Source organism: Physeter macrocephalus, chromosome 16, assembly GCF_002837175.3.
Source record: "Physeter macrocephalus isolate SW-GA chromosome 16, ASM283717v5, whole genome shotgun sequence".
Classification (NCBI taxonomy): domain Eukaryota; kingdom Metazoa; phylum Chordata; class Mammalia; order Artiodactyla; family Physeteridae; genus Physeter; species Physeter macrocephalus.
Genome location: NC_041229.1, coordinates 40483963 through 40501237, shown reverse-complemented (window position 1 = coordinate 40501237; position 17275 = coordinate 40483963). Strand labels below are relative to the sequence as shown.

The window sequence follows — 17275 nt, the reverse complement described above, 5'->3', positions numbered from 1 at the left end:
CTCTCCCACTGCGGAGCACAGGCTCCGGACGCGCAGGCTCAGCGGCCATGGCTCACGGGCCCAGCCGCTCCGCGGCATGTGGGATCCTCCCGGACAGGGGCACGAACCCGCGTCCCCTGCATTGGCAGGCGGACTCCCAACCACTGCGCCACCAGGGAAGCCCTCTTCATCCACCTTTGATTTTAGTATCCTTAACCAACAATCATTCCCACCACTTCTATCTGAAAGCCATTCTTTTTGATAGAAAAAAATAGACAAAGTTGCCTATAGACTGGGGGAGAAGAAGGAAGAAGACAGGGTTCTGGGGGCAAATCCCTAGGGTATTAGGCTCTGTTTTCTTCCTTCTCCTACACCGCATATCAGGCTGTGAACTCTGAGCAGCTCATAAACACATCTAACGTCCTGAAAATCCCCAGAAAGGCCATATTTAACCATAAACTACTAACACTGTTCTTTTCCTTCTTTTAATTTTCACAGCACGTACCATTTGTACCATAGTCAGCATGTTGTGAATTGCCTGTGCTTATTTTCCAGTCCTGTATTTACCTGATTTTGATTAGCCATGTCCACCAATAATAAAGTTACATTTAAGCAATACAATAATAAAAACAAGATTATGCAAAAATACATACTTCAGATGTCTTAAGAACATGTAGCTAAACACCACTATTTTATTTGAAATAGAGATTGCAATATTTCTCTTTTTTTTTCATTTACTTAATTATTGAGCATGATTATACCAGAGGTTAGCTAGGTGCTTTATAAATATCATTTATTTAGACTACCATAATAATCCTGTGAAGTATTATTATAAACTCATTTGATAGTGAAAAACTAAAACAAAATAAAAATACTTTGACCCAGGTCATAAATTTGTAAGACGGTAGAGTTGAGATTTGAATCCAGGTCTGTCTAACTCTAAATATTGTTTTCTCCCAACTTTATCACACTTTTGTTAATGTATCTTGCCAGATTAAAATACTTAAAATTAATGTAATTTTAAATATTATTAATACTTAAAATAATTACTAATAACATAGCAAGTACTTACCGTCCCCATGCTGCTTGCTTCTGCAGACAACTCCAAGGACTCACTTCCATAGCAAAACTCACAGTGTCACTATACCCTAATGTTGACCTTTTAAACCTGAAATTTAATGACATACATGCATATGAAAAAGAAAAATTTTTAACTGGTCCATAAATCCATTTCTGGAAAAGAACATCAGATAAATGGGCTATACACTGACAGAGGAGTTTTCGAAATTTCGAGATCTGCATGCTTCTAAAGTTATCTCAGAAACTAAAAATTTTTATATACCCTTCTTACCGGTATATTAGTTTTTATCTACTGTTAAAGTTTATGTATTTGTTGAATTCATATAACGTAGTACTTGTGTTTCACTGATTTAAATGTTTCAATGATCTAAAAACATCAACTACACTGTTCATGCTTAAATTATTCCATTTTTAGAACGGCATTATTTAATATATCTGTACAGGGCTTTATAATATATTGTTACACAAACTACCCTATTTAATCATCAAAACAGCCATGTTGTCTCTCCTATTTTTTTTAAGTATATATTGTTATTTAAAGATCATAAATGACGTGCCTGAAGTTTTAAGAACATTTAGCAACAACAAAAAAGAGTTAAGATTAGAATATTAGTTTATCAGAAGACAATATTCATTTTTTAAAAAAGTTGGTTCACTATCCAATAGAATCATTTTATGATGCAAAAATAAAGAAAACAAAATATTGTTTTATTGACTATCTACCAACCCACATATCAGCAAAGAGCAGCAAAGGCATTACACCCAAAATGAAATTACTAACAAATTAAAGACCATTATTCTTTAACTAAAAGTAGCCCTGCTGCCAACATTTTCCCCATATAACTTCCCTGATTTTTTTTCACTTACACTAAATAAAAGAAACCATTCTATTTCACTTCTTTTAAAAGAAGTATATATATTCTGACTAGATTGCAATCATATGAAATGCTACCTTTTCCCATATTCATTATTCTAGACTTGTCTATGTAACAGATTATAGGAAATACAACTTCTAGTTGCAAAGCACAGTAGAAATATAAGACTATCTGATACTTTAAATAAATATATAGATTTAAAATAAATTAAATAGACTTAACAAATCCACATTTACCTCTGACATAGAAAGTGACTGCAACGTACCAAAATGTGCATACAGTGAACAGAAATAATTCCTATAAACACAAGGCTGATTGGTCCAAGCTGTGAGGGAAACATTTTATAATATTTAAATATTTCAGTTTAATAAAAATCAAGTTACCTTATAAACAATGAGACAACAGACTACTAATTTGCAGTGAATAAATATCTGTTAGACAAAATGATTAAAGAGTCATTTGCATAAGGGAAATTAGTGACCTGATACAGAGAGAATTTAGTAATATTTAAGACAACCACATATGATTCCATCTTATCAACTTGGCTATCCAAACCTATGAATGTAGGGTATAGGTATGCAACAAAGTAGAATAGAATACAACATCATATTTAACATCAGATGGCAAGTCTGTGATTATCAGTGTCTCACCATTATAAGTATATGCAACTATGAATCATTATCTAAATGACTAAAAAGCACTGTATCATCTGGGATTGTGGGCAATCTACTTCTTCCATAGATTGCTTGTTGAGAATTACGTGTGAGAAACTGTGCCTAGAAAATAATTATTTGAAAAAGTGGTACATAAAAATTTTCAAGTATTTATTTACTAAAATTAAAATGATGCCTGATTATTGAGAGACAGATAAAATGTTGCCAAAGTTTATTTTTATAATCAGAAATTTTTAAGTTTCTCTAAATTAGGGTGGACAAAGTCCAATGCAGAGAAAGATGATAGTTACAACTGTTGTTAAGAAAACTGGTCAGTTAAAAAAAGTTAAATATAATTTCACTACTTCATAAGTGAATTCTCCCCATCAGGATTCTCTAAAATTACAATAATTGGTTCTAACAAAACTTTGAATATTTGTTTTCAAAAGATATTGTTATTCCTTTTCTTAACTATTATTCTTTAAGTTTGAAAACTACATATTTTATTTGGAATCTAAAAAACTATAAAATTTCACCAATACAAATACTCTATAAATATATTTGTTGATAAGAACATATTACTTAAATTCCTGAAAATCCAAAAGAATAATAAGATATAACCATACCTGGAAAAATCAAATACTGATTTAGGATCTTTCTGTCAAATATTATAAATAAGTAATTAAGTAGAAATGAAGAGTAATTAACTCTCATTTTTAGCTAGATATTATCACAGTTCACATAATTTTATCAGCAACAGCTAAATGATTATCTAGTTGTCACCTGACCAGGTTATATTTGACTAGGTCAGATGTTAACTTGTAATTTTTACTGTAAATTAAGACTGATAACTGTATTTTAACTAGAGATTACAAAGATGAGTCTTACCACTATGCCTGCATTTTTTATTGCCAGTGGAAGTCCCAAAAGACCAGTTCCAATATTTCCCTTAAGAAGGTGCATAAGAGTTTGTACAAATCTGAAAAGTAAAAGTTTTAAGATTTAAACATTTTAGAACAAAAGCTATTAAAATCACATGACCATGGTTTTAGCATTAGAAGGGAACTAAAACTTAATCTAGGCAAGGAATCAAATTAACATTTCCATTCAACCAGAAGTTGAATGAGCCAAAAGTTATATTTGGTTCAAGTCCTTCCTATCTTTGCTACTTAAAAGTGGAATACAGAGGGTTACTATGGAGATTAAATGAGTTATTTAAGTGAGAGTATTTTTGTACTTATTAAGGTAATAAAGAAAAAGTAATATTCTCATAAGATTCTTTGCTGCTATAATATTCAGAACAATGTTGAAGATTATATACAGCTAAGCTGGTAAAATAGCAATTTATTGCACTATCTATGTAATTGGATATTAAACAGTTGATCTATGATTATCAACCTCAGAGGAAGTTAATTAAAAGAAAAAAACATACAATTTCTAAAACTACGTGTATCATCAGGTAAGATAAATACTAATTAACTTTCAGACAACATGAACTCCCAAGGGATTTCACCTAAGAAAAGTTTCCAAGAGGCATTTGAAGGAGGTCTCTTGACCAAGAAAAAACAAATTAAACTAGGAAGAATAGCACAAATTTTTAACTTATGAAACAAAAATGCTTGCCTAAAATTCTTTTTACTTTATTCTTTTTTGATCAATTAAAATGTTACTTTGCTTAACTGTTAAATCACTATTAGAATAATACCTTATTCAAATCTATTAATGATGACAAAATAACAAAAAAAGTTTAAAAAATGTTCCACTGCTTCCCTGAGACCATGACTTTGTTTCATACCATTCACTCAACATAAAGAAGTGTTTACTACCTACTTCCCCGCGGTCTAACTCCTAATCATTTCAGAAGCCCCTTCTCTTAAAATTTCTCTTCCTCTCAATCTGACCTCCCTTCTTTCAAGATCCATACATAACATTTGAAACATATCATCATTTTAGTAATTCCTACACACGGCTCTGTAATTTAAATGTATTTCTTCTTTCCCAAATAGACTAAAAACGCCTTGAGGGTGGGGACCTTATCTTATTCATCTTTGTGTCTTCTGTAGTATCTACTTAAGTGCCTGGTCCATAGAAGATGATTACAAAATATACACTGAGTGAAAAGAGAAAATGACATTTAACCTTAACACTTACGAAATACCCTCTTGATCATCGAGCTGGTAATGCTTCTGAACAGGCAGGAGCTCTTGCTCATGTTCTTCATCTGATGTCCCATCAAAGTTTTGCTCATTTATTAAGGGTCTCATTACATCCATATCTTTAAAAAGAAAAAGTGCTTCACTATCATTTTAAAACTTGGGTTAAAGCTGGTATAAATAACATTTTTAATAGTAGGACATGCCATTTGTACGCATCTTTATTATTTCCACCCTAAGTTAATTCACATTAATACTTTTGAGTTTTACCATATTTAGAAAGAAACAACTAGACTTATTTGCTGGATATTTTGTTTGGACTAAGCAGTGCAAAGTGAAAAGCATAAGTATTCAATGCAAAATGTTTTCTGTTTTGTCTACCTGAGGTTTACAGTAAATGATGATAGACTTATGGGGTGAAAAATGTGAAGAAATAATAAAACGAACTTCCATCTCTTGTTAGCTTCAAATTATACCGAGTACATAAATGGTAATCATATTTTTATTTATTTTTATTCTTAAAAATTAAAAAAATTTTTTAATTTAAGTAAGTTGTATAATATTATATGTTACAGGTGTATGTATAGTGGTTCACAATTTTTAAAGGTTATACTCCATTTATAGTTATAAAATATTGGCTATATTCCCCATGTTGTACAATATATCCTTGTAGCTTATTTTATATCTAATAATTTGTACCTCATAGTCCCCTACCCCTGTATTGCCCCTCCCCCCTTCCCTCTCCCCACTGGCATCCACTAATTTGTTCTCCATATCCGTAAGTCTGCTTTTTTGTTATATTCACTAGTTTGTTGTATTTTTTAGATTCCACATAAGTGATATCATACAGTATTTGTCTGTCTGACATAATACCTTCCAAGTCCATATGTGTTGTTGCATATGGCAAAATTTCATTCTTTTTTACGGCTGAGTAGTATTCCATTGTGCATACATACCAAATCTTCTTTATCCACTCATCTGTTCATAAACACTTAGGTTGCTTCCATATCTTGGCTATTGTAAATAATGCTGCTGTGCACATTGGGGTGCATGTAGCTTTTCAAATTAGTGTTTTGGGTTTTTTTGTACATATACCCAGGACTGGAATTGCTGGCAAGCATAATTTTAAATGCTTTAAGAAAATTATAAAGCCATTCCAATCTTTAAATTTTTAGTATCAAAATCTGTTCTTATATCTAGCAATTTTTAGCATGATTTTGCTCCTTCTGAGGAGAAAGATAACACTAGTCATCACTGTCTGTCTTGTTCTCGTAAAATTCACTAAATTCAAATTTATTGAGATGACTGATATGCATTAGTAAGGTCTGAAGTATAGGATATTTTAAAGAAGTGAAAGTTTGTTCCATTCAAATACATAAAATAAACCTATGTAACAGGGAATTGGGGTAACCTAAATGATTTAGTTGGAAATGACTGACTGACATAACTTTTTAAACTTCTTATTTTGTAATAATTTCAAACTTACATTAAATTTGCATGAATAGTACAAAAAAAACTCCCATGTACCCTTTACAGGCTCAACAAATTTTAACATTTTGCCATGTTTTCTTTTTCTCTCTCAAATGTTTATCATTTTTTATTAACTATTTGAGAGTAGGTTACATATATCATGCCATTTTACCCTATCACTAGCATGTAGTTCCTATGAACAAGAATATTTTCCTGAATATTCACAGTACAGTTATCAAGTTCAAGTAGTTTAATACTGATCAATACTTTTATTTAATCTACATTCTATTTTCCAGTTTCATCAACTGTACTAATAAGGTTCTCTTAGTAATTTTTTTGCAGTACAGGATCACATATTGCATTTAGTTGAGCTATTCTACTAGTTACCTTTGCCATTTTATCTTTTATGGTGCTCTTAATCCTCTTTTTTTCTTATTCTTTTACTATCTTGTTTATCAGTTTTAAATGGTGTCCTCTGACTTCCACCTATGCAACAATTAATGGTCTTATTCTACTTTTGTCTTTCTGTGTCTCTTATTCTCTCATCTTTCAGTTGTATTCTTTCTATCTACTTTGGCAATATACAAAATGCTTTACATACTGTTGTTCAATCATGTCCCCACTCATGTCTTAGACTTAAATCTACCATCAATGTATTAAATGCTTGTGATCAGTCCTCTGCCAAAGTTTCCTCAATCATCCTTTGGCTGGAAGAAGTTCATTCTCCTGCTGAATGTGCATCAGAACCACCTGCAGGCCTTGCTTAAACAAAAATTGATATACTCCATGCCAGAGCTTCTGATTTTAGCAGGTCTGAGGTGGATCTGAGAATATACATTTTTAACAAGGTCCCAGGTGACTCTGATGTTGCTGGTCTGGGGACTACACTCTGAGAACCACTGCTCTAGTAGACTTCTCAGGAAGGACTCATGGGCTCAGTATTCCCTGAATTTTTGTATGTTTTAAACTATATTCTATAGCCTTGATATGAAGGACAGCTAGATAGAACATCCTTGGCCTACACTTTCTACCCCTGAGTTTCTTGGAAAATGCTGCTCTACTCTTACCTTACTTTGTATGCTATTCCTGAGAAGTCTGATGTCAGACTAATTTTATCAGCCATTACATAATTTGTTCTTTTTGCTTGAGGTCCTGAAGAATCTTCCCTTGTTTTAAAAGTCTAATGGTTTTATTATGATATGTCTTAGGGTTGAGCACTCTGAGTCAAAAGGGTACAAAGTGGGTCTTTTTGATATACAGATTTAGGTTTTCTTTATTTCGGGAAACTTTTCTTGGATTACATCTTTAAGCATTTGTTTGGTTCAAATATTTTGTTTTTCTTTTTTTAGAGATTCCAATTACATGCTGGATCTTTGCTGTCTGTTTTCCATTTCAACTACTTTCTCTAGAACCCTTTTACTGTCTTTCTTTACCTCATTTAAATTCTTCTTTGAAATTCAATGACTTAAATGTTCATTTCAATATATTTCCCTTATACACCTTGTAATTTATTCTTTATTTATGATTTCTCCTATTGCTAGGCATTTCATGGACAGGGATCCTAGTGTGACAGTCTTTCCTTCTGTCAGCACAGTGAAGTTCAGTTTATTTAATGGATGATGCTGAGTTATCAGGGGTCATAGGGAGTAACTGGCATGTCTTCTGGTTCTTTTCCATTTCTGCAAAATCTTCAATTTCCCTGTTACTTTCCTTCTTCTCTTTACTTCCAGGGATCTGAGGGGCATCTCCACTGCTTTTTTATCTCCTTCTCCTCCAGAAGCAATGTTTTGCCAAGGCTGCCTCCTCTACTCCTGCTAATGTTCAAATTCCTTCCCTGTACTCAGTGCTGTGAATTACCAACTCCCCGACCTGACCTCTATTTAGACTTTTAACACTTTAGTTTAGATTTTCTCTTTCTAAGGGAGATTTTCACTGTGCTTCTTCCAAGCCTCCTGCTCCCCTCTCCTCTTTTCCACAGAGATTCTAAAGACTCATCCTCCACTCTCCATATTTGCAGCAGTGACAGGAGCTCTGTTTGAAATTTTGTTTATTTTTCTATTTACAGATTATTTGAAGTTTGTGGTATCCTTGGTCTCCTATTAATGCTATAAGAATAATTTCATGAATGTGTTTACTTGTGCTCCTGGTTGAATTAACAGGTTTGGGGGGAGGATATGCGGAGAGATTAGGATTTAGGCAGCTGCCATTATCCCAGTGCTATTTGGAACTCAGCACAACAGTTTTTCACAAGAGTAAAGTTACGCTTTAAGATACTGAAAGATTCTTTAGCTTTGTAATATATTTTGAAATTAGGAAGTGTGATCAGCTTTGTTCTTTTTCTGTTTGGGATATTTAAGGTCTTCTGTAATTAAAACATTATGATATTGGCATAATGACAGACATACAGACCAATGGAACAGAACAGAGAGCCCAGAAATCAGTCTATGCAACTGTTCTTCAACAAGGGTGCCAAGAATACACAATGTGGAAAAGACAGTGTTTTCAACAAATGGTGCTCAGAATACTGGGTATCCACATACAAAAGAATGAAATTGGATTTTTATCTTATACCATACACAAAAATCAACTCAAAATGGATTAAAAACTTATATGTAAACTTGAAACTGTAAAACTTCTACAAGAAAACATAGGAGGAAAGGTTTAGATATTGGTTTTGGCAATGATTTCATGAATATGTCACCAAAAGTACAGTTAACTAAAGCAAAAATAGGTAAGTGGGACTACCCCAAACTAAAAAGCTTCTGCACAGCAAAGGAAACAATCAACAGAGTGAAAAGTCAATCTAAGGAATGGGAGAATATATTTGCAAACCATATATCTAATAAGGGGTTAATTTCCAAAGTACCTAAGGAACTCCTTCAACTCAAGAGCAAGAAAAACAAAAACAAATTTAAAAAAAGAACCTAATAACCTGATTAATAAATTGGCTAAAGATTTGAACAGATATTTCTCCAAAGAAGACATACAAATGGCCAATAGAAAAGATGCTCAATGTCACTAATCATCATGAAAATGCAAATCAAAATCACAATGAAATGTCACTTCATACATGGTAGGGTGGCCATTATCAAAAAGCAAAAGGCAAAAAAGCAACAGGTAAAATTAGTTTTAATAACATTTTATTTAACCCAATATATCCAAAATATTATCATTTCAATGATAATGTAATCAATATAAAAATTATTAAAAAGATATTTTACATTCTATTTTTCATACTAAGTCTTAGAAATCCAGAGTGTATTTTACAATTACAGCATATTTTAATTCAGACAAACCATATTTCAGATCAGATACACATACAGCTAAAGGCTACCATGCTGGACAAAAGTAGAGTTTTGCGCAGAGGTGTGACATGATCTGATTTATATTTTAACCAGGATTCCTCTGGGCCTATATTTTCATGTAGAAAATGAGAGTAGTAATTTCTACCTCACAGGGGTTTTGTGATAGTGAAATGGGATAATATATATGAAGCATAGAGCCTCGTCCTTGGCACATAATAAGTAATCAGTAAATATTAGTTTTCTTCCCCTTCCTACATAATGAAATATTAGAAAAAAATTTTGCTTTACAGGATTTTAAAATATAACTCTGACATGAAATTAATTCATTTACTACTAATAATTAATAATTCTGAAAACTTATGGGCTACAAACTGTGCTATAATACTGAGTATGCATACAGACAAAATATGTTATGCCAGACAGAAGGTAATTGAGACTAGTGAAGGAGACAAATACTTAAAAACCTAACATTGGATAAGCTTTAATAGAGGTAAGAACATATGAAATAAAACAGGAATACTCAGGCAAAGTAATTAAAAATTACAAAATCCAACCTACATTACACATAAAGTCTATTACTTGCCAATGTCTTGCCTTTGGCCAAATACTGAATTGGACAGCTCTGAAAAATGCTTGTGATTACTATAGTTAAGAATTAACAATGCTTTATATGGTGTTAGAGAATGTTCTGATTTCATTCTTTTACACACAGCTATCCAGTTTTCCCAGCACCACTTATTGAAGAGACTATCTTTTATCCATTGTATATTCTTGCCTCCTTTGTCACAGATTAATTGTCCATAAGTGTGTGGATTTATTTCTGGGCTCTCTTTCTGTTCCATTGATCTGTGTCTGTTTTAGTGCCAGTACCATACTGTTTTAGTTACTGTAGCTTTGTAGTATAATCTGAAGTCGGTGACTGTGATTCCTCCAGCTCTGTTCTTTTTTCTCAAGACTGTTTTGGCTATTTGGGGTCTTTTGTGTTTCCACACAAATTTTCAATGTAATTGTTCTAGTTCTGTGAAAAACGTCATTGGTACTTTGAAAGTGATTGCACTGAATTTGTAGATTGCACAATGGAATACTGCTCAGCCATAAACAAGAATGAAATTTTGCTATTTGCAACAACATGGATGGACTTGGAGGTCATTATGCTAAATGAAATAAGTCAGACAGAGAAATGCAAATACTGTATGATATCACTTATATGTGGAATCTAAAAAATACAACAAACTGGTGAATATAACAAAAAAGAAGCAGACCCATGGATATGGAGGACAAACTAGTGGCTACCAGTGGGGAGAGGGAAGGGAGGAGGGGCAATAAAGAAGTAGGGAGTTAAGAGGTACAAACTATTAGGTATAAAATGAGCTACAAGGATACATTGTACAACGTGGGGAATATAGCCAATATAGTATAGTAACCATAAGTGGAATATAATCTTTAAAAATTGTGAATCAGGGGGCTTCCCTGGTGGCGCAGTGGTTGCGCGTCCGCCTGCCGATGCAGGGGAACCGGGTTCGCGCCCTGGTCTGGGAGGATCCCACATGCCGCGGAGCGGCTGGGCCCGTGAGCCATGGCCGCTGGGCCTGCGCGTCCGGAGCCTGTGCTCCGCAACGGGAGAGGCCACAACAGAGGGAGGCCCGCATACCACAAAAAAAATAATAAATAAATAAAATAGAGGACTTTTGACTTAAATGAGCATGAAAAAAATCTCATGTCAAATCGAAAGCTGATTTGTTAGGGGCTTTACAACTGCCTGTTCAGATATCAGTAGTTCATTTTGCTGACAGCTGCAAAAGCTGCTGTTAAAACATGAAAAAAAAAAAAAAAAAAAAAAAAAAAAAAAAAATTGTGAATCACTATATTGTACACCTGTAACTTATATAATACTGTAAAGCAACTATATTTCAGTTAAAAAAAAAGAATTAACAATGTCTTATAAAATAAAACATTATTAATCAATGGATATCAAACTACCTAGACAAAATTATTTCTATTTACAAATAGAAAAATACAAATAAATAAGAAATACTAGCTTCATTCAATATTATAAACCATACAATATACATCATATGTATACATTAATGGTGCATACAATTGGAACATTCTTAGGCAGTGCTTTTTATGCTCTCTTATATTGCCCAGGCAATTGCATCAACCTGAATTTTCTAACCTAAAATCAACCTAAATTTCCAGCTGTTGTCAGAATAGAGAAAAATCACATTCATTTAGCAGTATGTATTGAAACTTTTAAAATGTTTTATCCTTTTCACCGAGTAATTCCACTTCTGCAAATCCAGTATATGGAGAAAAGGATTTCTGCACAAAGATCTTAATCAAAACACTATACTGAAAATTTGGAAACAACCTAAATGTCCAACAATCAGGAAACTGCTAAATTCACTACAGCAGTGGTCCCCAACCTTTCTGACACCAGGGACCTGTTTCATGGAAGACAATTTTTCCACGGACTGGGAGGGGGAGGGTGCAGCGATGGTTCAGGCGGTAATTCAAGTGATGAGGAGCCGCAGATGAAGCTTCACTCGCTCACCTTCCAGAGGTCCCCATCCTCTTTGAAATAAAGTGCAGACCTTAAGGAAACCTGTATCTTAACAACTCTACCAGTGCTTTTCACACAGACAACCAATTTTTTAAATTCTTTTTTAAATTAAATAATATTTGGTCATTGTAGAAAATCAGAAAATATAAAGATAAGCAACATTTTTGAAAATAAAATGACCTCATCACCTAGAAACTACTGCTGGCAACATTTTAGAGTATACACAAACAAATACACTCACTCCAGTATATTTTCATTCAGTCCCATGGCTTTAAATATTATCTACATGATGATGACTTCCGAATTCACATCTCCAGTCGAGACATCTCCGTAACTCTAGACATAAATCCACCTACCTACTCGACATCTACACTTTCATATCTAATAGACATTTCAAACTTAGCATGCCCCAAACTGAACTCCTGATCTTCACCACCAAACCTGCTCTTCCTGGCTTAACCCATCTCAACTGGCTATGGATTACTGTATAACAACTTATCGCTGCCATCAGGATGCCTCAGTTCTATGCAATGTGGGTCCTTCCTTACAGTTGCTTGAGTATCCTCCCCAAGTAACGAATCCAAAAACGAGAACCTGGCACAATGCCTTTTAGGACCTAGCTGTGAAGTCAAACATCATCACTTCCACCATAATCTATTCAATAGAAGCAAGTTACTAAATACAGCCCACACTCAAAGGGAAGGAAATTAAGTTCCTCCTGTTGACGAGAGAAACATTGAAGAATTTGTAGATGTATTATACAACAACCACAACATCTCATTTGATGGCAATTTCATTCTTCTAGACACTCAGGTCCCTGGAGTTATCCTTGTCTCCTCTGTCTCACTCTCACCCCTCATCTAATCTGTTAGGAAATCATTCTCATTCTACTTTAAATATATATCCAGAGTCTAACCATTTCTCTCCACTCCCACTGCTGCTACCACTACTGCTGTGAAGGACATGTCCACCTGTCTCCTGAATTGCTGAAATACCCTACTTCTACTTTTGCCCCTTACAGTGTACTCTTCACACAGTGTGATCCTTTTAGAATTTAAGTCAGACCACGTCTCTCCTCTGCTGAAACCTTGCACTGGCTCCCCATTCTCTCAGAGCAAAAGCCAAAGGCTTCACATGGAACTGCAAGACCCTACGTCAGAGGCCTCCAACCCCCAGGCTGTGGACCGGTACCAGTACACCAGTCCTGTTAGGAATCAGGCCTTACAGCAGGAGTTGAGCGGCAGGCGAGCAAGCAAAGCTTCATGTGCTGCTCCCCACCACTCCCGTTACTGCCTGAACCATTCCCCCACCCCAGCGCCCGCCCTCACCGGATGGTAAAACTGTCTTCCACGAAACCAGTCCCTGGTGCCAAAAAGGTTGGGGACCGCTGTCCTACATAATCTGGCCTCATCACCACCTTGATCATTCTGCTTCAGCCTCCTTGCCCTCCTCGCTACTTCTGTCTTTACTCCAGCTGTTCTTTCTGCCTAGAAGAGTCTTTCCTCAGATATCCACTTGACTGATTCCCTCACCTCTTCCAAGTCTTTGCTCAAGTCCCACCTATTCAATAAGGTCCATTCTGATTACTTTATAAAATGCTATAAACTGCCCAACTCCCACGCTCTCTCCGGATTTCCCTTACTCTGCTCTTCTTTCCATAGCACTTTTAGCCTAATGTACTTTAAATTAACTGATAATTGTCTTTACTGTTCATTGTCTGCTTCCTCTTACTAGAATACAAGTTCCATGAGAGCAGGAATCTTGATCTGTGTTGTTCACAGATGTATCACAGATGTATCCCAAATGCCTAAAGCAGTGCCTAGCACATAGGAGAAGCTCAACAAATATGTGTTGAATTAATGAAGAGACAGAACTTTAAAAAATTAAAATAACTTAAAAAACTTTTTCAGTTAGTAAAAATACATATGGTGAACATCTTTCCATATGCCTTTAAAGGGCTATTCAGTATATGACTACACGGCTATATCACAATTTACCTAAACAATTTCCTTTAATTGGACATTTAGATAGTCACCAGCTTTTCTCATTTATAAATAACGTAATGAACATCTATTAATATGTTACATGACTTACTTCATTGGGAAATATTTCTAGAAGTAGAAATGCTGGGTCAAACGATGTGTGCATTTTTAAGGATAAGTATATTATACTGCTTTTACCAGCAATGCATGCGAATGCACATTTTCCCACCTCCTAAGATGGGTTATTAACGAATTTAAAACAGATAAACCTGGACTCCTATCGGGGTACTGCCATTAATGAGCTTAAAATTATTCTATCTATAAAACAGGGATAATAATTGCACCTACCTCCCCATTATTGTGAGGATTAAAGGAAACAAAACATATGTAAAGCACTTACACTGCTCGACACAGTAAACGTTCAATAACATGTTACGTTTATTTCTACCATTACTGTGACTTGAAAGAAATCAATTGCAAACTGCCCTGAATATTATTACAGGACGGCAGTCTGTTACTATAATAAAGTATTTCTTTACAGCTCAACTTCTTTTTTAAGCATTTAGCAACGAATTACAAATATTCCTAATACAATGCATATAACTAGAAGGAACAATATTATTACTACCTCGATCTCTATATTTGTTTTCCTTTTGACAGCGGGAAACCATAAACAAAGTTTTGCATTCCCTGTCGTCAAGGAGACAAGACACCAGAGGAAAGCAGGAAAACAAACTGCCAAGTGAGCCAACTACACGTCGTATCTCAGTCTGGTCAGCACGTCCCGCTCGCCACTCCTGGGGTGGCAGACGGTAAATTAAGGATTCACCAGGGACTCCGAACAGGGCGGCCGTGTCTGAACAGCCAAACTATGGCAACTTCCTTAAAGCATCGTTGGAAAAAAACACTGAGAGTCACAGCGAAGGCTCTGCATTGCCTTTGAAACGTACACCAGCGAACGCCACCCGTCAGCGCGCGGCCGCGCGCGCGCGCGCACACAGACACACACGCACATTTTGACGCCCTCTGTAGGGCCTAGCTTTTCGCCTGACCCAGCTCTCAGGTCGGACAGCTCGTTCCTGTGCAGGTGCTGACCCGGAGGTCAGTCACCTCCTAAGCCTCGGCTCAACCCAAATGTCCCAGGGAGGTTTGCTTTGATGGTTTTACATTCAAACCTACGCCAGACCCACAACCCCAAGAACCTTGACCCCCAAGAAACCCTAATAACGACCGGAAAGCTACTCCGCGTTTCTCCCTGTCTAGGGACAGGAAACGAGTACCCGGATGCGTGGGGCAGGGTGGGCGGCCGCCCGGGCGCCCGCACCGCCCCCCGACCCCCGGCCGAGGCCGAGCGCGGGTTCGGGGCCTCGGCGATTCCCGCGGACGCGCATCCCTGCGCCACGTCGGCCCGCGCCCCCGCCCGCGCCCAGCACCCACCGAGCTCTTCGTGCCCAGCCGCCTCGGCCGCCGCCGGCGCCGCAGCTTCCATCTCTCGGGGGTCTCCAGGACGCCGCCGCCCCGGGACGCGCGCTCCTGCCGCTGCGTGGCCAAGGCCTCCCCGGCTGAGCGGGAACCGCGCCCGGCCCGGCGTACCGCACCCGCGCGGCGGGGAGCATGCGCAGTGGGGCGGCCCGGCCCGGCCGAGGCGCCGGGGCTCGAGGAGCCTTCCTGGGGCGCTGGGTTGCGTCCAGTGAGCAGCGCTCGGGGTAGAAGACCCGAGTGAGAGGAGGTCCGGCTACAGAAGGGCAGGGTAACGGGAGAGGAGGGACGTTTTGGAGATAACTGGGGGTAGTAACTTAGAGCTGGCGGAGACCCAGGCCTATAGCTCTCTGGTGGGGATGGGGGTGGGGAGGGTGTCTTTACAGATGACCACGAGCTTAAATTACAGGACCCCATCTACTTGCAAGGCTTTAGCATTCTGCAAGGCACCTTGAAGAATGCAAAGTAGGAGGGAATTTGCCCCATCCATGTTGGAGTTCTGACTACTTGTTTTTCCGTCTCTATGTCTCTATTTAGAGATAGAGGGTGCCCTCAAGTAGCGTTTCATTTAGTCAAATAGTTTAAGGATTTTTCACTGCCCTTCAGATACTTGACGTTAGCCGCAGTGTTGAAAGGAAATTAAGGTTAAGAGTAATTATACTGATGCAGTGTCAAATATTCTTAAGCACTATACATGCATTGTCTTATTTAATTCAGATCACAAGCCTGTGCAATAATTCTAATGTGTATATCCATTTTACAGATGTGGGAACTAAGCGCACAGAGCTAAGTAACCTGTCCAAGGACAATAAAGTAGTAAATGGCAAAGATGGAATTCTGTCTGCAGCCAGAGCTGGGGCTTTCAATATGCAGCTGGCCCCTCAGGTGGGTACATCAGTGGATGAAGCAGGCTTTTGGATAGAATGAAAGTGCTTTATTTGTGAAATTGCTCTTTTTTTTTTTTTCATTCCATAGTTCTTTAAAGCCAGGACATAAGACTTTTTCTTTTTGTGCGTTATATTTCAGTAGGGTCTTCTGAGGAAAGTTGGTTTGTTGTTGTTTTGATGGGGGGGTGTCTAATTTCTAGGATCACTGATATAACTACATGGTGATAGTGATAAATATTTAAAATGCTAATATTTAAAAAGTATGCAGTTACATAATATCTGTATCTTTCCTCCTGTTGCATCTTTTGTGAGTTTTACTAGCGGTTTGCCAAAACCCTTTGTTTTTGTTAAATGAACCCCAGTCATTCACAAACATACACTTGCAAGCCCCAAAGAAAGGTTTTCTGTAAAATGTTCCTGTCACATAACAAAGATGTAGGGGAGATAGAGAAAAGAGAACTCTATCGTGGTAGATCATAACTAGAGGAATAGTCCCTAAGCCGTATTGGGGTGGGGTACCTAGTTACAGATCAGTGGGATAGAAGACAGGCACCAGATAGGTAACTGTCCAAGAAACCACCCATTGTAGTGAGAACACTTGGGGCAGTGTCTTGAAAGAGCAACATTATCCTTTGAGTGTTAAAAGGGATCAAAAGCCATTGTCCTCTAATCTCAGCATCAGGAAAAGCAGATCTGGCAGTGTGGAAGGGAAAAAGGTCTGACCTGTAATGGAGGCCTGGGCTGAGGCAGGCAGCCGGGCTCAGTGTTTTTACAGACTGATATGGAGATAAGCCAAGGGATAGGGACGATCATAAAATTCAAGAAAATTATATGGTTTCATATTGCACT

The 17275-nt window shown here is 36.9% G+C and overlaps 1 protein-coding gene across 3 annotated transcripts in view; it reads right to left on the bottom strand.

The window, feature by feature from the left end:
• The window catches only part of SLC36A4 (solute carrier family 36 member 4), a 53072-nt gene extending 37437 nt beyond the window's left edge, over positions 1-15635 (bottom strand). Inside the window, exons 1-5 of one of the 3 annotated variants that reach the window (XM_024131677.3) lie at positions 15498-15635; positions 4739-4862; positions 3476-3566; positions 2171-2259; positions 1052-1147 (exon numbers count right to left, since the gene is read on the bottom strand). In XM_024131677.3, the coding sequence (XP_023987445.1) occupies positions 1052-1147; positions 2171-2259; positions 3476-3566; positions 4739-4862; positions 15498-15549 (452 nt within the window). In that variant the 5' untranslated portion in view covers positions 15550-15635. Of the gene's footprint in view, positions 1-1051; positions 1148-2170; positions 2260-3475; positions 3567-4738; positions 4863-15497 lie in introns of those variants that run through there. The other 2 variants (XM_028501204.2, XM_028501203.2) reach the window with 2 other exon arrangements.
• Between the last annotated feature and the right edge of the window lie 1640 nt (positions 15636-17275).